Source organism: Myxocyprinus asiaticus, chromosome 4 (assembly GCF_019703515.2).
Source record: "Myxocyprinus asiaticus isolate MX2 ecotype Aquarium Trade chromosome 4, UBuf_Myxa_2, whole genome shotgun sequence".
Taxonomy (NCBI): Eukaryota; Metazoa; Chordata; class Actinopteri; order Cypriniformes; family Catostomidae; genus Myxocyprinus; species Myxocyprinus asiaticus.
The window spans coordinates 58363655-58386301 of NC_059347.1; the positions used below are offsets into that span (position 1 = coordinate 58363655).

Here is a 22647-nt window from a genome sequence, read left to right on the forward strand (position 1 = left end):
TAATCCAAGGTAGTTCAATACATATTTATAGTGATACCATGGTACTTTTGTGCTATATTACTGCAGTACTCCGTAATCACATAACTGTAACAGCATGTCATGGGTGAGAGATGTCTATTTTTGTGTTACCTTGATGTAAGCACTGGGGTAAATTTTGTGGACAGCATCTCCCGGAGCTCGTCCAGCCTCCCGGTCCAGATAATAACTCTGGACAAACACAGCATGATCACTGAGACAGTGCACCCACACATCCCCCTCTCCTTTACACTCCAGCTGAACTCCTTTACCAATGTGAAGCCTGAGGAAAGAGACAAAAAGGGTTCAATATAAGTTGAATATAACCGCATTTTCTGGAATATGAGTCCGGAACTCCATGTTTACAATGATTTAACCAGTTAATTTCTGTAATCGGACTCTGGGATCGAAACGTTTCTTTATTTGAACATTTTTAAATGGATCTTATTTCATATAGTACATGAAAGCAATGTGATCTTTATCATCACAAATACTCTGTAGAATCTTTACTCGGAATATATATATATATATATATATATATATATATATTTGTGACTTACTGTATACCCCTGTCTTGTTCTAATGCTCTTTAATGTGTAAATGTACTCTTGTTTTTATTATATTTTTGCATTCCTCTAATAAAAAACGTACTTAAACTCTGTTAAGTGTTCCCTGCTCACATACATCCTGTTTAAAATAATAAAACAACATGACATCATTTTTCTTTACTTCATCATCCCTGAGTAATGATTGTAAGGTGAGGTAGGACTGTTTAGATTAAGTATTTGAGATGAATTGTTCATAAAATAGTCCATAATAATTCCGCGCTGTGGGCACTGCCATTGAAACAGACTGCAGTGGAAGTTGTTTTACGCTACTAAATGAAGCTTCCGCTCTGCGAACGCGGAAGTGTGATAAAGACCTATACACAGATGCAACTTATAAGTGTTTTTTTTTTCTTCTCTTAACCACGTGATTTTGACTAATAGTCAGGTGCGACTTTATTTCCGGAAAATACTGTCGTTTTTTTATTTGTGCTTTTCCCAACACACATTTTTCCAAAGCAGCTTTACAGGAAATCAGCTATAATGTCTGTAACATCTCAAAAACATGAATAATCAACAGTCCTGGAAACATCATAAACAATTTGAACAAGAACAAATTTGACATTCTATAGCAAAATTTCACAACTTAGTTCCGCTGTCCACACACAGTGCATCCGGAAAGTATTCACAGCGCTTCACTTTTTCCACATTTTGTTATGTTACAGCCTTATTCCAAAATGGATTAAATTCATTATTTTCCTCAAAATTCTATAAACAATACCCCATAATGACAACGTGAAAGAAGTTTGTTTGAAATCTTTGCAAATTTATAAAAAATAAAAAACGAAAAACAAAATCGCATGTACATAAGTTCACAGCCTTTGCTCAATACTTTGTTGAAGCACCTTTGGCACCAATTACAGCCTCAAGTCTTTTTGAGTATGATGCTACAAGCTTGGCACACCTATTTTTGGGCAGTTTCTCCCATCCTTCTTTGCAGGACCTCTCAAGCTCCATCAGGTTGGATGGGGAGCGTCGGTGCACAGCCATTTTCAGATCTCTCCAGAGATGTTCAATCGGGTTCAAGTCTGGGCTCTGGCTGGGCCACTCAAGGACATTCACAGAGTTGTCCCGGAGCCACTCCTTTGTTATCTTGGCTGTGTGCTTAGGGTCGTTGTCCTGTTGGAAGATGAACCCTCGCCCCAGTCTGAGGTCCAGAGTGCTCTGGAGCAGGTTTTCATCAAGGATGTCTCTGTACATTGCTGCATTCATCTTTCCCTCAATCCTGACTAGTCTCCCAGTTCCTGCCGCTGAAAAACATCCCCACAGCATGATGCTGCCACCACCATGCTTCACTGTAGGGATGGTATTGGCCAGGTGATGAGCGGTGCCTGGTTTCCTCCAGACATGATGCTTGCCATTCAGGCCAAAGAGTTCAATCTTTGTTTCTCATGGTCTGGGAGTCCTTCAGGTGCCTTTTGGCAAACTCCAGGCGGGCTGTCATGTGTCTTTTACTGAGGAGTGGCTTCCGTCTGGCCACTCTACCATACAGGCCTGATTGGTGGAGTGCTGCAGAGATGGTTGTTCTTCTGGAAGGTTCTCCTCTCTCCACAGAGAAATGCTGGAGCTCTGTCAGAGTGACCATCGGGTTCTTGGTCACCTCCCTGACTAAGGCCCTTCTCCCCCGATCGCTCAGTTTGGCCAGGCGGCCAGCTCTAGGAAGAGTCCTGGTGGTTCCAAACTTCTTCCATTTACGTATGATGGAGGCCACTGTGCTCATTGGGACTTTCAATGCTGCAGACATTTAAAGTTGTTTAAATTGTCGTTTTTTATGGCCATCTTGGGGTTTACAGTGTACGTCGTCATGGCAACGAAGTTGTAAACTTGGATATAACTTTACCCAGAAACCCATATTTTTCCACTGTAACCCAGATTTTTGCTTTTTTTAAAGAAAACAATGGACAAGTCGGAATATATTTTTGTAGTAATCAACATTATGCCAGAAATGCTGTTGATTGAGTTTAACTTGTATTGAACCCGGAATATTCCTTTAATCTTTTAAGTCCTACATACGTATAGTAGAGTCAGAACAGATGGATGTACAGGAAATGCATACCTGGCTCTCTCTATTGCCTCTGTGCGGTGAACGTTACTCAGTTGCCCAAGACAGAAGCGATCTCCACCTGATGGGTCCACATAACCATCCACCATTACGATGGGACAGTTGGACGGCACCTTAAAAGTCTCGCCTACCTGAATATCCATCTCAAAGTACGCAATAGAGCACCAGTAATCTGGAGCTGAGACAGAGAGAGAGCTCACAGTTACAAATCAATGAGCACATGTAGCACATTATAACATTTCAAAATACTGAAATAAGAATATTTAATATGCTGATATGATGTCAAACTAGGGTTGCGTTCTTATTTGCATACTTCTTAGTGTATAAGTTGATGGTGACAGGACAGTAAATACTTTTGAGTATGTAGTAAGATACTACAGCAGGATTGGGACATACTACAGTAACTGGTAGAGTGTTGTGCTAGCAGCACCATAGTCATGGGTTTGATTCCCAGGGAATACATTTTTTAATAAATGTAAAGTTTGAATGTATTGCAATTCGATTAGGATAAAATCGTCTGCCAAATGTACATGTAAAAAAAGAAATTTTAGGTTCATACATTTAAAACTGCTTCATACTTTTCGCCATTATTCTGCAACTGAAAAAGTTCCTCCTTGTTCATACTGAAAAGCCGGGCGTACACGGTGTGAGTTCTGACACTCGGGAGTTCGTGAGCCCCTGCACACGTTACGAGTCAGTTTATCTGATAATCGTACAAATGCAGTGGTACATGACACAACTAAATGACCTTCGCGCACCGTTTCTGACGGTTATATGTAAGGAATAATTGACTCCGGCCCATTGAATTACTGAAAAATAATGCACCCCCAAGGTGGTAATGCAGTCATGACGTGCAGCGGAGTGACCGTTACACCTCGGGTGTGCATTATTTTTCAGTAATTCAACGGGCCGGAGTCAATTATTCCACTTATACCATGGTTGCCATACATTAAGACACCGTTCACGGTTTTATCTCAAGACATTTTCTGGTTTTCGTCCCTAAAACGCTCTTGTGAGTGGAACTACTTTCTTCCGCCACGGATTCAGCGTCTTGCTCTGATACAGCTCAAGCCTTCGTTGCTAGTTCGAAAACGGCACTTTAAAACTAGTAACTGAGGATAGCGAGGCTTGCGCTGCTTTAGTGGAGCACTTACTGGAGTAACAAGTTACTGTATTTGTGTGTGTGTGTGCGTGTGTGTGATTTAGTGATCGAAAGTGAGAAACTCCAAAACTGAGAGATCGCTTCTGGGATTTTATTGTAGCTCTTGTCAGAAGTAACAACGCTTCAAAATAGCCCAGATGTAAATTTAAGCACTTCTCAGCAGCAGCGAGCATCGCCATTTTTTTATAGAGCTTCTCCGATGTAAACCTTAACTGTTTTTCAACCCTACTGAGATGCAGGTGCACGCTGACATGACGGCTCTGTTTTTTGCTAACGATTACTCGTGTGTGCGTAATGTATATATGTATGTGTCCACGTGTGTGAGAGCTTAAGAGAGGGGAAGAGGGAGCGTAAGGGTGTTTCTCACAGATATTTCAGATAATATAGAAGTTTTATTGATCAAGTGTATCTTGCTCTGGTACAGCTCAAGCCTTTGTTGCTAGTTCAAAAACGTCACTTTAGAACTAGCGAAAGAGGGAGTGCTGCATTTTGGCACTGGATTAAAAAGGTAGTGTGTGTGTGTGTGTGTGTGTGTGTGTGTGTGCACGAAAAAGAGAGAAACAGAGATATCGCGTGTGGAATTGCCTATGTTTAAAGTGGCTCTCCAAATTGCCAAAGTGTAAGTTAATGTCTCAGCAGCAGCGTGTGTCACCATTACTGTATACAGCTTTTCCATTGCTAAACAACTGTTTACAATCCCAGTGAGTCGCTGGGGTGCGCTGACTTTGCTCCCAAAAGAGTTTGGTGTGCGAGCGAAAGAGAGGGAGAGGGATAGCACGGTGCTTTCCACTATAGCTATGCGAGGCTGATTAGGGCGAAATACACTGAAACATAAAAAGTTTCACATATTAAAAGTTATTTCGAATAATAGAAACTGTTGTATTGATCAATTCGTGGGGGGTGCGACTCTAATTGTTGGTCATGACTCGAGTCTCAATGTGTGTGTGTGTGTGTGTGTGTGTGTGTGTGGTGAGAAGAGAGCGAAGAGATGGAGCCCAAGGACGCTTTTAAATTGAAATTGAAATAAATGTAGGATATTATAGACAGTGGTTAAGTACATCGGATAAGAATGACAAACAATGTCTTTGTTACAATTGGTTATTTTGTTGTGGTAGCCTGTAGGGCTCTTTGAAATAACTGAAATAATTTGGTGAAGTGATATGGAACCGTTATGCTGTCAAGACCTGGAACTACTTCATAGCCGTGCGTTTACTTGAAAAATAAATGCACACCTTAGAACGTCCGACAACCAATCAGAATCAAGCATTCAACAGACCTGTGGTATAATTGGATTTAATCTAATTGCAAACATGACATTTAGTGTAGAATTCTGAGTTATTTTAGTGCTACCTGTATCAGCTTTAGATGAAGCCTACATCCTTCTCACTGCCTGCATGTTGATAGCAGACATGCTGAAGAAGTCTTGTCCATGTAAATGCGCTTTAAAGCCACACAGTTTAAAAATTTTGTTCTGGCGCTGCAGTTGATTGACAGGTAGAACTTTCAGCCTAGAAGTCCTTGGTTTCACCAGACTTGAAACATATCTCTCACACATCCACTATCATGTATATACAATTTTAACAGATGCTATACCCCCTAAATGTCATCCTAGAACTGAAACGAATGCAAGTATGATGAATAAAAATAGACCATGATGGAGATTTTACAACTTGTTCCGTTATAAATATGATGAAGATCTATTCTATTGCAACCCATATGGAAAATGATTTGGTTGAAGAGCAGAGAACAGCATGGCCTTTCTGTAGAATCCTTCCCGTTGATGTGGTCGTGAATAATATGGGAAAACACATTTTCTCAAAATGTGTAAAAGCTTAATGAACACTCAGTTTTCATTGATCGTGTGAGTTGTAATACCTTCTCCTGATTGGTCAACTTCAGGTAGCTCACCAAATCGGCTCGTTCAAATGCACACACCTCACGAATTTGTAAAAATTATCGGAAGGTCGTGAGCTGCTTGTAAGCCACTCGTAATTCACATGATGCGAGCCGCAACCACACAAGCAACAACAATTTCCATGCGATCTCTCCCAACTGGGAAAAAATGGATGTGAGCTTGCACGACAGCCGAAAATCGCACCGTGTATGCCCGCCCTAACACAAGGGGTTTTGGGCAATATTAGCCCAAAAAGCATACATGGGTGCCAGTGTTGGGTGTAATCTAATTACAAAAAAAAACAAAAAAACACTTAATTTGTTTTTATTTACTGCGTGACGCAAGCCCTTTGCAAATACTCGGTAGCAGCTATTATGTTTCACATTTTCCCTATGTTGACGTAGCACTGTTTGGGCGTAGTAAAGTTTACATATGTGACTTGAACAGGCAGATGCATTTACATGTATTTAAACCACCTCTGGAGGTTTACCATCACCCCATGCTGTGTAAATATGTACATTATATGAGATACAAGTGTTGAATTAAGATTGGCTAATGCCCTAAAGCTAGCGGCAAAACATTGCATGCCTTTAAAAAAGTCACTTACGTTAGCTGTTAAACAGTGAATGCTTCAGTGTAGTAAAAAACAGTTAAGTGTTCAATTTGGGACGATCCTACACTTTGAAAATTAATACGCTACATGGCTGTGTCCATAGAGTAAATTGTAAGTGCATATCGTATAATGCGTCATCTGGGCCACAGTTTAAGCAATACAGCCTTTTTATTCCTCACCTGGATGGGTGGAAATTGGAGGTTGGAAAGCCAGTTCACTATGCACTGACCCTGAGAAATAGAGGGAGAAAAACGTTCACCAACAAACAAACTGATTTCAAGCAGACAGTAATGGTGTTTATAAGAGCAGGAGTAGTTATATTGTATAAGTCACTCACAGTACTGGCCGGTATGGGGCAGTGGCGGATGATGCTGTAGGTGGCCGTTCTGATGTGGGATACTGGAGGGGAAACTGCTTCCTCTTGGCCAGGAGCTGGGGACATCTTATGGAAACAAAAATATCATACATTCATAAAAGCATTTAGCCTGTAAATCAGACAGAAATAAGGATTCAACCAACCTCTTCTACCCACATTACATGCAAGTTTGAAGACTAATCTTATGGTCTCTTTTTGGCAATCATACGTAAATAGTAATTCTATAGAACTTATGAATATCTGTTCGCAATTTAGAATCTTCACTGTCTTGGCATAATGGTGCCTGAATTTGGTGACAGTCACATGAATCCCCCCTAGGAGGAGTATTTAAAAGTTCAGAGACTACAATTTTCAAAATAATCCAAAATGGCCAACTTCCTGTTGGGTGGAGCTAATGACTGTAACTATGAAAGTTGTCCGGCTTGATGAGAACTATGTATGTATCAGTTTTGGTGACTGTAGGTGAAAATGGGTGTGCTACAGAGCACCCCTTTGACACCGATGTTCAAGTGGGCGCTACAGAGCTCCCCCCCCTACAACTTTTGCCCAGGCCTAATGGCCGAAAACTCTAATTAAAAAAATTGTAATGAGTTATTTAGCAAGACAAGTGCCTCAAAAACACGTGAATATACAAAAAAAAAAAAAAAAAGAATATTTAATATGTTGCCATGGCAACACAATTTAAGATATCAAGAATCCTTTCACAATTTTACATCAGCATTGTTTAAATTATTAATTATTCTAAACAATTTTGAAATGATTTGGGTAAATTTAAGAGGACTATTTTAAAGTCTTTTTTAAGTGTTACATGTGAAAATGGGGGTGCTACAGAGCCCCCTAAAACTTTTGCCCAGCCCTAATGGCCGACAACTCTGATGTGTGTGCAAAATTTCATGAGTCTTTAAGCATGTTAAGTGCCCCAATAGCACCCAAAACCTTGAAAAGAATAATAATAATAATAATAATAATAATCCTTAGAAGAACAATAGGGCCTCCGGACTTTCAGTGCTTGGGCCCAAATAAATACTTAAGGGAAATCGTAAGGGATTGTGATGTTTGTTTGTTTTTTTTACCTATAAAAACCCTTAATTAATCCTTAAATTTAAGGGAAAGTTTAGGGTGATCTTAAGGGGAAATTACACTTAAGGTGCTTTATGCAGAGGGCACTGATTGACAAGTGCAAATTCCAAATCACAACTATTTTTCAAATGAAGCTTTCAATTAATTAGTTATCAGTTCCAGGTTAAAAGATTACAAACACAAAAGAAATTACAGCCAATAAGTACCCAACATAGATGGGAACTCCTTCAATACTGTTTAAAAAGCATCCCAGGGTGATACCTCAAGAAGTTGTTTGAGAAAATGTCAAGAGTACATGTCTGCAAATACTAGGCAAAGGGTGACTACTTTGAAGATGCTAAAATACAAAACAGTTTTGATTTATTTTGGATTTTGTTTAGTCACAACATAATTCCCATAGTTCCATTTATGTTATTCCATAGTTTTGATGACTTTACTATTATTCAAAAATGTGAAAAAAAATAAAAAAAATAAATAAATAATCATAATAAAGAATGAGTAAGTGTTTCAAAACTTTTGACCGGTAGTGTACATAAATACACTCACCAAGCACTTTATTAGGAACATCTGTACACCTACTTATTCATGTGATTATCTATTCAGCCAATCATGTGGCAGCAGTGCAATGCATAAAATAATGCAGATACGGGTCAGGAGCATCAGTTAATATTCACATCAACCATCAGAATGGGGGGAAAATGTGATTTCGATCGTGGCATGATTGTAGGTGCCAGATGGGCTGGTTTGATTATTTCTGCAATCTCAGTTGCCTCCGCGTCTGAGACCGTCAACCCGCGCATCTTATCACGTGGCTTGTTGAGAGCGTTACCGCGGAGACATAGCGCGTGTGGAGGCTTCACTCTATTCTCCGTGGCATCCACGCACAACTCACCACGTGCCCCACCGAGAGCAAACCACATTATAGCGACCACGAGGAGGTTACCCCATGTGACTCAACCCTACCTAGCAACTGGCCCAATTTGGTTGCTTAGGAGACCTGGCTGGAGTCCCTCAGCACGCCCCGGATTCGAACTCGTGACTCCAGGGGTGGTAGTCAGCAAATTTACTCGCTGAGCTACCAAGGCCCCCATTTGTGTGGAATCTTAATTATTTCTTATATTATGTCATACATCTTTCAAAATCACGCAGAAGGGTAATCACTAGTACGCAAGCAACAGCAACAGAGGAGCAGGCTATTTAGTTTTTCGCACCTGCATTCCAATCTACATCTTGATGTAATCCTTCCTCATTTTCACGCAGCGTGTTTTCATCAGCTGAATGGGAGGCTAAACACTATTAAAGTGTGACGAGACTCACGCTGTGCGTGCAAGCCATTCGCGCATCACAAGCCGATCAACTATTTAGCCCTTTTTTGGTGAATCGCACCTGCAAAATCCTAAAACTTTATTTCCAGGTTTAATTTATATTTTGAACAGACTCAGATATTTGAACCACACGATATGGGTTTATGTTTTCTCTTTTAATCGTTTAGTGTAATTTTGAGTGTGAGCATGGTTTAAGGAGGGTGTACCTGTATGTAAATCTCAAGGATTAATAGTATTGTTTTCCTTATTATATCACGTGTTGTTCTGAAAGCAAAAAGATACAAATGAAACACGAATGTGATTGTAAAGCACAAATGGCTTGCATGTGCTGCACGAGTCTGTTGGGTAAACTGCAGTCTCGTCACATTTTAATTTTTTGTTTAACATCCTATTCAGCTCATGAAAACACGCGGCATGATCATGAGGAAGGATAACATATAAGTAGATTGGAATGCAGGTGCGGAATTTCATATGAATAAAATAGTCTACTCCTCCCTCACAGTTGCTGGCGTGCCAGTGATTACCCCTCTGCATGCCAATGTTGGCATGCTTGCCATAGGTTGCCAACCCCTGCTCTAGAATTTACTCAGAATGGTGCCAAAAACAAAAAACATCCAGTGAGTGGCAGTTCTGCAGATGGAAACGTCTTGTTGATGAGAGAAGTCAACAGAGAACGGCCAGACTGGTTCGAGCTGATAGAAAGGCTACGGTAACTCAGATAACCTCTCTGTACAATTGTAGTGTACAGAATACCATCTCAGAATGCACAACACGTCGAACCTTGAGGCTGATAGGCTACAACCGCAGAAGACCACATCGGGCACTTTATTAGGACCAATTTGTTCATAAAGTTCTCAGTGTGTGTATATATACTGTATATATACAGGTGCATCTCAATAAATTAGAATGTCGTGGAAAAGTTCATTTATTTCAGTAATTCAACTCAAATTGTGAAACTCGTGTATTAAATAAATTCAATGCACACAGACTGAAGTAGTTTAAGTCTTAGGTTCTTTTAATTGTGATGATTTTGGCTCACATTTAACAAAAACCCACCAATTCACTATCTCAAATTAGAATATGGTGACATGCAAATCAGCTAATCAACTCAAAACACCTGCAAAGGTTTCCTGAGCCTTCAAAATGGTCTCTCAGTTTGGTTCACTAGGCTACACAATCATGGGGAAGACTGCTGATCTGACAGTTGTCCAGAAGACAATCATTGACACCCTTCACAAGGAGGGTAAGCCACAAACATTAATTGCCAAAGAAGCTGGCTGTTCACAGAGTGCTGTATCCAAGCATGTTAACAGAAAGTTGAGTGGAAGGAAAAAGTGTGGAAGAAAAAGATGCACAACCAACCAAGAGAACCGCAGCCTTATGAGGATTGTCAAGCAAACTAGATTCAAGAATTTGGGTGAACTTCACAAGGAATGGACTGAGGCTGGTGTCAAGGCATCAACCACACACAGACATGTCAAGGAATTTGACTACAGTTGTCGTATTCCTCTTGTTAAGCCACTCCTGAACCACAGACAACATCAGAGGCGTCTTACCTGGGCTAAGGAGAAGGAAAAACTGGACTGTTGCCCAGTGGTCCAAAGTCCTCTTTTCAGATGAGAGCAAGTTTTGTATTTCATTTGGAAACCAAGGTCCTAGAGTCTGGAGGAAGGGTGGAGAAGCTCATAGCCCAAATTGCTTGAAGTCCAGTGTTAAGTTTCCACAGTCTGTGATGATTTGGGGTGCAATGTCATCTGCTGGTGTTGGTCCATTGTGTTTTTTGAAAACCAAAGTCACTGCACCCGTTTACCAAGAAATTTTGGAGCACTTCATGCTTCCTTCTGCTGACCAGCTTTTTAAAGATGCTGATTTCATTTTCCAGCAGGATTTGGCACCTGCCCACACTGCCAAAAGCACCAAAAGTTGGTTGAATGACCATGGTGTTGGTGTGCTTGACTGGCCAGCAAACTCACCAGACCTGAACCCCATAGAGAATCTACGGGGTATTGTCAAGAGGAAAATGAGAAACAAGAGACCAAAAAATGCAGATGAGCTGAAGGCCACTGTCAAAGAAACCTGGGCTTCCATACCACCTCAGCAGTGCCACAAACTGATCACCTCCATGCCACGCCGAATTGAGGCAGTAATTAAAGCAAAAGGAGCCCCTACCAAGTATTGAGTACATATACAGTAAATGAACATACTTTCCAGAAGGCCAACAATTCACTAAAAATGTTTTTTTTATTGGTCTTATGATGTATTCTAATTTTTTGAGATAGTGAATTGGTGGGTTTTTGTTAAATGTGAGCCAAAATCATTACAATTAAAAGAACCAAAGACTTAAACTACTTCAGTCTGTGTGCATTGAATTTATTTAATACACGAGTTTCACAATTTGAGTTGAATTACTGAAATAAATGAACTTTTCCACGACATTCTAATTTATTGAGATGCACCTGTATATATATATATTGGTATCAGCCACAATGAGCTGTAAATGAATGGTTATCAGTATCGGCACAGAAATTCCATGTCGGTGCATCCCTAGCAGCATTCTTAAAGGTTTTTGAAGAGTGTGCATGTTTATAGAAAAGACCGACTAAAGTCACGTCACCGGCATCGAGGGGAGATGACGTTATATTCCCTTATAAAAAGGGAGAAAAGTTTCTACGTCACATATGATTCTCAAAAAGGAACATAGCCTGATGATTTACTTGTTGGTCCGACCACCATACTGGTGAATGCAGAGGTAGAGGCGGAGCTTGCAGAGTCAGTTGGGGGCAGTTGGACGGGGCTGTTGAAAGTGTCAGTCGGGGCAGAGGAGGCAGCAGTGTGCTGGATAGTTTGAATACTGTGACCACCATCAGCAGCAGAATGAGACGACTGACCCTCAAATTCATCCTTCACCATCAGTTCTCCACTTGGGCCTACATATTCATACATAACAACACTTATTCAGCAATCTGCTTCAATATGTTAGGGATATGTGAAGTCAGCCAGTCATTATCTATAAATAAACCCTGCAGAAGTGATCAGGGGCGGACTGCACATTGTCCAGCTTAATGCACAGTTACATACCAAATAAATCAATAAATGCATATGAAATATTGATTTAAGCTTATATTTTTTTATTATGTGCAGTATTAAAGGGATAGTTCACATAAAAAGGAAAATTCTCTCACCATTTACTATGACTTTCTTCTGCTGAACACAAACAAAGATTTTTAGAAAAATATCTCAGCGTCTGTACAATGCAAGTGAATGGTGACCAAAACTTTTAAGCAAAAGCACATAAAGGCAGCATAAAAGTAATCCATATGACTCCAGTGGTTTAATCCATGTCTTCAGAAGTGATATAATAAGTGTGGGTGAGAAACAGATCAATAGATCCTTTTTTACTATAAATCTCCACTTTTGACCAGCCCCGACAAGTAGGTGGCGATACGTATAAAGAATGTGAATCACCAAAAAACAAAAGAAGAAAAATGTTAAAGTGAAAGTGGAGATTTATAGTAAAAAAGGACTTGAATATTGATCCGTTTCTCACCCACACCTATCATATTGCTTCCGAAGACATGGATTTAACCACTGGAGTCTTATGGATTACTTTTATGCTGCCTTTATGTGCTTTTTGCAGCTTCAAAGTTCTTGCCCGCATTCACTTGCATTGTATGGACCGACAGTGCTGAAATATTCTTCAAAAAATCATTGTTTGTGTTCAGCAGAAAAAAAGTCATACACATCTGGGATGGAAAAAAGGGTGAGTAAATGATTTGAGAATTTTAATTGTTGGGTGAACTATTCCTTTAATATCATCAGCAAAATTACTGGTGAAAATGTTTGTTGATGAAGGTTTTTTTTTTATTTGGCAACAATAACAAAGAATAAGTGGGGGGAAAAAAACACAACAACAATCAAATGTTTTTAATTACAACATACTGTTGACGAAAATAAGGCAAAAAAATATATAATAATTTTACTGCAGGATATTAGCAATGCTGTAAAAGTGCAACTGTTCATTTTTATTAAGAAAAATCTAGAAAGAATTTATTCAAATAATCCATTCATAGTATGTTGGGGATTTGTCCACTTGAGCTATGTGCACTGAAAGAGCTTGACACCTGAACTGACCCAAGCTACGGGCTAGTCAGAATGCGCAACTTGCGTTGTGAATACGCCGTTTTCTTAAAAGCATGCCACATGTAACGCAATATCCTAAATTGTCAGAATGTGAGGAATTCACAACAGAGTGTGATTAGCTACTAAAAGTAACATATATTTTTTTTATTTTTTAATATTTGGTTAAAGGGTTTGGGTATGACACTTGAAAATTCTATTTAAAGAACATTTTCATTAAAAGACAAAAAACAGGACAACATTTTTTTTTATAAATTAACTCTGATTATGTGAGAGGAAAGAAACCAAAGAGTGAAACAAGACATGAAACTAACACAGCCATGTAAGAAATTGTTTGCCTGGGACAACAGTCAATTATACACAGTCACAATACAAAAATGTTTGAACACAAAATGCCATGATTGACCAACCAGAATCAAGTATTTAAAAGAGCCATATTTAATATTAATCCATAAAAGAGCATGCATCAGTCGCACTCACCTGGGCCACCTAGTGTAAGTACAGACAGATCTGAAAATTAAAGAGAGAGACCATGAAAATAAGAATTAAAGCATGCACAAGAATTAAAACACACGTTAAGGCTGGTTTATACTTCTGCGCTGAACCAACGCCGTAGGCTCCACATTGCATTTATAGTTGTGCTTTGGTGTGACTGCATCGTACACAGCCAAAATGCTATTGTATTGAAAGAAAATGCCTTTATTTATTAAAATGTAGAGTTATTTTAGAAATTAACACTGGTAATGTAATTTGTGGATTCCAAAGTATCTGTAGTTGAAGTCAGAAGTTTACATACACTTAAGTTGAAGTCATTCAAAATAATTTTTTAACCACTCCACAAATTTCATATTAGCAATCTATGGTTTTGTCAAGTCGTTTAGGACATCTACTTTGTGCATGACACTAGTAATTTTTCCAACAATTGTTTACAGACAGATTGTTTCACTTTTAATTGACTATATCACAATTCCAGTGGGTCAGAAGTTTACTGTGCCTTTAAGTAGCTTTGAAAATTCCAGAAAATTATGTCAAGCCTTTAGACAATTAGCTTCTGACAGGAGGTGTACTGAACTAGAGGTGTACATGTGGATATATTTTAAAGCCTACCTGCAGACTCAGTGCCTCTTTGCTTGACATCATGGTAAAATCAAAGGAAATCAGCCAAGACCTAAGAAAAAAAATTGTGGACCTCCACAAGTCTGGTTCATCCTTGGGAGCAATTTCCAAACACCTGAAGGTACCATGTTCATCTGTACAAACAATAGCACGCAAGTATAAACACCATGGGACTACGCAGCCATCATACCGCTCAGGCAGGAGACACATTCTGTCTCCTAGAGATGAATGTAGTTTGGTGCGAAAAGTGCAAATCAATCCCAGAACAACAGCAAAGGACCTTGTGAAGATGCTGAAGGAAACACGTAGACAAGTATCTATATCCACATTAAAACGAGACTTATATTGACATAACCTGAAAGGCTGCTCAGCAAGGAAGAAGCCACTGCTCCAAAACCACCATAAAAAAGCCAGACTACAGTTTGCAAGTGCACATGGGGACAAAGATCTTACTTTTTGCAGAACTTTCCTCTGGTCCGATGAAACAAAAATGGAACATTTTGGCCATAATGACCACTGTTATGTTTGGAGGAAAAAGGGTGATGCTTGCAAGCCGAAGAACACCATCCCAACCATGAAGCATGGGGGTGGCAGCATCATGTTGTGGGGGTGCTTTGCTGCAGGAGGGACTGGTGCACTTCACAAAATAGATGGCATCAAGAGGAAGGAAAATTATGTGGATATATTGAAGCAACATCTCAAGACATCAGCCAGGAAGTTAAAGCTCGGTCGCAAATGGGTCTTCCAAATGGACAATATCTCCAAGCATACCTCCAAAGTTGTGGCAAAATGGCTTAAGGACAACAAAGTCGAGGTATTGGAGTGGCCACCACAAAGCCCTCACCTCAATATGATAGAAAATTTGTGGGAAAACTGAAAAAGCTTATGAGAGCAAGGAGGCCTACAAACCTGACTCAGTTACACCAGTTCTGTCTGGAGGAATGGGCCAAAATTCCAGCCACTTATTGTGAGAAGCTTGTGGAAGGCTACCCAAACTTTTGACCCAAGTTAAACAATTTAAAGGCAATGCTACCAAATACTAACAAAGTGTATGTAAAGTTCTGACCCACTGGGAATGTGATGAAAGAAATAAATCATTCTCTCTACTATTATTCTGTCATTTCACATTCTTAAAATAAAGTAGTGATCCTAACTGACCTAAGGCAGGGAATGTTTTCTACAATTAAATATCAGGAATTGTGAAAAACTGAGTTTAAATGTATTTGGCTAAGGTGTATGTACACTTCTGACTTCAACTGTATATAGTAAAAGACCAGAGGAAAACAAAAAGAGTATATTGAAGAGTCTTTTGTTGATTCTGGGCTTGTAACTTCCATGAAATGTACAGAATATAAAAACAGCAGATGCTCCTGAAAAACAAGACTAATCCAAATACAATGTGACACAATCACTGATCAGTGGATATGATGATAGCATTCGTTGTTAAAAAAATTTTAGGCTACACCGTAGGAATGACGCAGAATTATAAATCAGCCTTTAGAAGTATAGTATACAGTAACTGATATCCTCAAAATTAAATGTTTGTGTAATAAAATTTCAAATAACAGCTAGAGAAAACAGAAAACAATTCACCAATGCTAGGGGACACGACTCTTTCGTAGTGGTACGGGTTCACACAAACACTGTCGCATTTGAGGTCAAAGGCAAACTGACAGTATTTCATGTGTTTAAGTTCATTCTTGTGCAAGTCTGGCCATCGCCACAGTCGAGCATACATTACATGAGGAAATCCTTTACGACCAGCCACCTGAACAAACAAACAAAAAACATATTTACACATAATCACACCAGAACTCTAGTCACAAATTATTCTATAGTGAGAGCTGGAGCAATACTTCCTAAAATGTAACATCTTTGATCAAGTCAACATGTAACATCATTTGCTTCATATTTTATTTGACTGAATTTCCGAGAAAAGAATGAAAAAAAAAATGTAGGGTTGCACTTGATTTGGGATAGTTCACTCAAAAAACTATTATTCTCTCATTCTTTATTTACTCAACCTTATGCCGTCTCAAACTTTTGCTGATGTCCAAATTTATAGTGAAAAGGAGTTACATTTTGGTCTGTTCTCTTCCAAAACCGATCATATCACTTCAGAAGACATGGATTAAACCACATGAGATTTATGGATTACTTTTATGCTGCCTTTATGTGCTTTTTGGAGCTTAGAAGTTTTGGACCCCATTGACTTATATTGTATGGTCCACAACACAATACATCCTTCGAAAAATCTTTGTTTATGTTCCACAGAGCAAGAAAGTCATACCAGTTTGTGACAGCATAAGGGCAAGTAAATGATGAGAGAATTATCATTATTGGGTGAACTATTCCTTTATGTACAGTACCACTACAAATGAGTGTCAAGATATACTACTTAAATACAGACCTGTAGTCTGCCATCTAGCGTGCGCTGTATAGTCACACATTTACTGGGGTGAGATCCATTCGTAGTGATGGCAGTAATCAGAGAGTCTAACTCATCTTTCTTCTCTTTCAGCTTCTTCACCAAACTCTCTATGGCTCTCTTGGCAAAAGACTCGCTCTCTCCACCCTGTCGATGGCACATGAGGCTGTGAACGATGCTTAGACAGGCATCATTACTGGTGGGGGTGCTGGACACAGACATACTGCACGAATGGACTCAAACGCAGGCGAGAATAAACACATCAACGTCTTAAATCTCCTGTGCGTTGTTCTTCACACCTTCATTTCGAAACGTGATCTGCACCGCTCTATAGACACAAAGAGAGAGAGTGTAAACACTTTGCACTACAGATGGATGGATGGATGGATAGATAGATAGATAAATTATCTGATCACTGTCTGGTTCATCTTCCAATCTACAGACAGAAATTAAAATCTGCTAAGCCTGTAGTAAGGACTGTAAAGAGATGGACCAACGAAGCAGAGCTGGAACTACAAGCCTGCTTTGACTGCACTGATTGGAGTGTTTTTGAGGCTGCAGCCACAGACCTGGACGAGCTAACAGATACTGTTACATCATATATCAGTTTCTGTGAGGATATGTGCATTCCTACTAGGACTTATTTAACATTTAACGACGACAAACCATGGTTTACAGCGGAACTCAGGCAGCTTCGTCAGGCCAAAGAGGATGCTTACAGAGTTGGGGATAAAGTCTTGTACAATCAGACCAGGAACACACTGAATAAGGGAATCAGAGTGGCTAAAAGAAGATACTCTGAGAAGCTGAAAAATACGTTTTCAGCTAACAACCCTGCATCAGTGTGGAGTGGCATGAAACAACTTACGAATTACAGGACTCCTACCCCAACCCTGTGGTGGACCAACAACTGGCTGACGACCTGAATGGGTTCTACTGCAGATTTGAAAGGCCCAATCTCACACCCCACACCCACTCTGACCTTCACTTCACACAAACACCAACACCTCCTGCAACCCCCCTCCTGCTACTCAACCTGCACTTAAGATCTGTGAAGATGATGTGAGCCGCGTCTTTCAAAAACAAAGGATAAGGAAAGCACAGGGCCCAGATGGCGTTTCACCTGCATGTCTTAGATCCTGTGCTAACCAGCTGGCCCCCATCTTCACACAGATCTTCAAAAGATCACTGGAGCAGTGTGAAGTCCCATGCTGCTTCAAACGTTCCACTATCATCCCCATCCCAAAGAAACCAAAAATCACAGGACTTAATGACTACAGACCTGTCGCCCTGACGTCTGTGGTCATGAAGTCATTTGAGAAACTGGTGTTGGCCCACCTGAAGGACATCACTGGACCCTTTCTAGATCCCCTTCAATTTGCTTATCGAGCAAACAGGTCTGTGGATGATGCAGTCAACATGGGATTGCATCATATCCTGCAACATCTGGACAGACCAGGGACATATGCAAGGATCCTTTTTGTGGACTTCAGTTCTGCTTTCAACACCATCATCCCAGCTATTCTCCGGACTAAATTACACCAACTATCTGTTCCCATGTCTATCTGTCAGTGGATTACCAGCTTTCTGACAGACAGGCAGCAGCTTGTGAGACAGGGGAAATTCACTTCCAGCACCTGTACAATCAGCACTGGTGCCCCCCAGGGATGTGTGCTCTCCCCACTACTCTTCTCCCTCTACAACAACAACTGCATCGCCAAGGACCCCTCTGTCAAGCTCCTGAAGTTTGCAGACGACACCACTGTCATCGGCCTCATCCGAGATGACGATGAGTCTGCATACAGAAGGGAGGTTGAACAGCTGGCTGTCTGGTGCAGTCAAAACAACCTTGTGCTGAACACGCTCAAAACGGTGGAAATGATTGTGGACTTTAGGAGGAACCCCCCAACACTGTCCCCCCTCACCATTCTAAACAGCACTGTGGCAGCAGTGGAGCCATTCAGGTTCCTGGACACTACCATCTCACAGGACCTGAAGTGGGAGATCCACATTGACTCCATTGCGAAAAAGGCCCAGCAGAGGTTGTACTTCCTTCGCCAGTTGAGGTAGTTCAACCTGCCACAGGTGCTGCTGATAAAGTTCTACTCAGCGGTCACTGAGTCTGTCCTCTGCACTTAAATAACTGACTGGTTTGGTTCAGCTACGAAATCAGACATCAGAAGACTACAAAGGTCAGTTCGGACTACTGAGAGGATTATTGGTTGCCCCCTGCCCCCCCTTTAAGAACTATACACTTAAACTAGGCTGGAAAAATCACTCTGTACCCCACTCACCCTGCCCACTACCTTTTTGAACTGTTGCCTTCTGGCCGACGCTTCAGAGCTCTGAGCACCAGAACCGTCAGGCACAGGAACAGTTTTTTCCCCCAGACTATCCATCTCATGAACAGTTAAAACTACCCCTTTGAGCAATAATTAATGTGCAATACACAGCTTAGTCTTTTTATATTATCCTACCTCTTTTGCCATTACATTCCCTTGCACTGTACATAACCGATTTGTATTTAGATTTGCACTACATATGTGTATGTGTATGTATGTATATATATTCATATATATATGTCTATTGTGTATTCTATACATACTTTTTTCTTTTCAATATTTATCTATATTTTATTCAATTTTAATTATTTTTTAAATGTCTTGCTGCTGTTTTTGTATTGTTGTGTACTGGAAGCTCCTGTCACCAAGACAAATTCCTTGTATGTGTAAGTATACTTGGCAATAAAGCTCATTCTGATTCTGATAAACGACAGAGAGACAAACAGACAGATAGGCAGGCAGGCAGGCAGACAGACAGACAGACAGACAGACAGACAGACAGACAGATAGATATATAGATAAGACAGAAAGACAGACAGGCAAACAGACAGATAAGACAGAATGACAAACAGATAAAAAGACAGGCTGGCAGGCAGATAGATAGATAGACATACAGACAGACAGACAGATAAGACAGATACAAAGACAGGCAGACAGACAGATAGATAGACATACAGACAGACAGATAAGACAGAAAGAGAGACAAACAGATAAAAAGGCAGGCAGGCAGGCAGGCAGGCAGGCAGGCAGGCAGACAGATACAGTAGATAAAAAGACAGACAGACAGACAGACAGATAGACAGACATACAGACAGACACAGTAGATAAAAAGACAGATAGATAGATAGATAGGCAGACAGACATACAGACAGATATAGATTCATATAAAATAAAAAATTATAGATAGTTTTTTATTTTTATAAAATCAAAAGGATAGATAGATAAATACTTTATTATAAACAAATAATATTGTTATAAAAAATTTAAAATATCTATAATAATATTTGAAAAATAATGATAGATACTGCAGGTAATTTTCTATAAAAAAATGGATAGATGATTAATTATAAAAATAAAATAATAGACAGACAGACAGACAGACTAGATAGACAGCTAGATAGATAGATAGATAGATAGAACTAACAGAATTTAGATCCATTACAAGGCTGTTTCTAAAAAAATAAAAAATAAAAATAACATAGCACATATTATTAGTACTAATGATCTGAAGTGATTTACACTAAATTCAGTTTATATTAATGGTGAATTGTTGATCAGTCAGTCTATTAAAAACATTTGTTTTAATCTTGGAATCACATGGCAAAGCAATAAACTCATCCTGACTCATAAATACATCACATATACATTAACAGCGCACGATATTAATTAAAATAATTATAACACACATTCTAACAGTTCAAATATGCGAAACTGGACAATAATAAATCACGTCACTGACAAAACAATCGCGATTCCAGAATCTAACAAGCTATCTAACATGCTGACTCCCACAGATATTCACCGAAATGTAGACGGAATAAACTAATGAAGTGACTATGTTAGTGATGTAGTAAAATATTAAGTAAAATGTCAGAAAAGGAAAAAGATACGAGTATCACTTACGTTTCATGGCGCAAATGAACGGACATTGTCTCTACGTAAGATGCGTGATGTCACCGGGTGCGTGTGTAAGCCCCGCCCACACATATGCTGTTTTGGTACAAGCTTACTACTGCCATTGTTAAGCTGCTTTTGAACCTTTTAAGTTAAAAGGTCAATCATGGGCCATTGCTGTTGATTATACAAAGTAAAAGTGTTATAGAACAGGAATGCACGAGACTAATCAACTCTACTCAATAGAACTAAGCTCTGCAGGAAGAGCAGCTGTTTTCAGAATAGCACTCTACCATGCTACTCGTACTATTTTTGTAGTATGCATGCACTGCAACATATAACATCGTACATAGTAGTCTATTCAGATCTTCTCTATGCTTGGAATCAGTAGCGGATCCTGACATAGGCGATATAGGCAGGCGCCCAGGGTGGCAACGCTCTCTGGGGCGGCACCACAGAGCTCGCGAGATCGCGATGGGAGAAAGGTGCCCCGAGTTGTTCCTTACAGGCTACTAAATGGTTAGAATTATAGATGTTCATAATGCATTCTTACATTCTGAACAAACATAAGATAACCATAATCAACAGTAAAGGTACACCGTGACACAGGATCGACTCGGTGGTTTGTGAAAATAAGTATCAACCATGTGATTGCTGGGCAGATTTGACAAGTCATTGATGATTTTGCATCTATGAAAACTAGGAGGGGAGGGTTCAATTAGAAATTAGGAATTATGTGTAATAGAACAAGCTGCAATTTTCTATAATTATGCAATTTAAGTTCTGTATATTATTTACATGTTAATATAATTTGCCAAATTACAAATATAGATAATTGCATGTCACTTACTAAATGTAAAATGCAATGTATTATGGGTAGGTTTGCCACTTTTGAAGTTTAAAATAAGTCAAGTATTCAGATGTTTTCAGAATGTCCCTTACCCACCATAGGCAAACATTTCCAATATACCTGTATATCAATGTTAAAATAACAATGTGGAACGGTCTAGCCGTGACACCATCTGACCAGCTAAAATATGGGACAAGTCACATCTCGTATTGATTCGATATGGGACAATCCCGTGTTTTACGGGACGGGTGTCAACCCTAACTAAGGGTTGGAGGTATAGTTTACCCAAAAATGAAAATTCTCTCATCATTTACTCACCCTCATGCCATCCCAGATGTTTATGACTTTCTTTCTTCTGCTGAACACAAAAGAAGATTTTAGAAGAACATCTCAGCTCTGTTGGTTCATACAAAGCAAGTGAATGGTGACCAGAACTTTGGAGCTCCAAAAAAGCACATAAAGGGAGCCTAAAACTAATCCATATGACTCCAGTGCTTAATTCCATATCTCCTGAAGAGATAGGATAAGTGTGTGTGAAAAACCGATCAATAAGTAATTTTTTTTACTATAAATTTCCACCTTTGAATTGCCCTGACCACTAGGTGGCGATATGCACGAAGAATGCAAATTACCAAAAAGCAAAATAAGAATGTGAAAGTGCAGCTTTATAGTAAATAGAAATAGTGTGAAACATTCACTTTATTGGACTTGGGTATTTCTAGTTCTAGATAAAAATGTTTTGTTTATTAATTGTTTTACACCCTTGAAAAAGTTTTTGTGTTTTTAAAGCTGAATCGTGTCATTTCTGCACCAGATGCGCCAACGAACGGAATTGCTAAAGTAAGTGTAGTCCCGCCTCCAACTCACGTCATTGGTTGAGTCAATGTTGTTGTGTCAAGCTGGATGGGCCGATCAAAACAAACAGAGCAATTTGTATAGTGCCATAGAGACACAGTGCTTACAGTTTTTGTGAAAATTAACTTACAGGTTTACTTATAGTTGTCTGGGCATATTAAGCTGGGATAGGA

General features: G+C 39.6%; 2 protein-coding genes across 5 annotated transcripts in view; both read right to left on the minus strand.

The window, feature by feature from the left end:
- Positions 1 to 20881, minus strand: part of LOC127440027 (mothers against decapentaplegic homolog 4-like) — a 35180-nt gene extending 14299 nt beyond the window's left edge. Inside the window, exons 1-9 of the mRNA XM_051696399.1 lie at positions 20779 to 20881; positions 16796 to 17141; positions 15979 to 16153; positions 13750 to 13779; positions 11847 to 12059; positions 6689 to 6793; positions 6531 to 6581; positions 2677 to 2860; positions 130 to 298 (exon numbers count right to left, since the gene is read on the minus strand). Coding sequence (XP_051552359.1) covers positions 130 to 298; positions 2677 to 2860; positions 6531 to 6581; positions 6689 to 6793; positions 11847 to 12059; positions 13750 to 13779; positions 15979 to 16153; positions 16796 to 17035 — 1167 coding nt within the window. The 5' untranslated portion in view covers positions 17036 to 17141; positions 20779 to 20881. The remainder of the gene's footprint in view (positions 1 to 129; positions 299 to 2676; positions 2861 to 6530; positions 6582 to 6688; positions 6794 to 11846; positions 12060 to 13749; positions 13780 to 15978; positions 16154 to 16795; positions 17142 to 20778) is intronic.
- LOC127440017 (NAD-dependent malic enzyme, mitochondrial-like) overlaps positions 1 to 22647 on the minus strand; it is a 714514-nt gene that overhangs the window by 643345 nt on the left and 48522 nt on the right. The window lies entirely within an intron of this gene.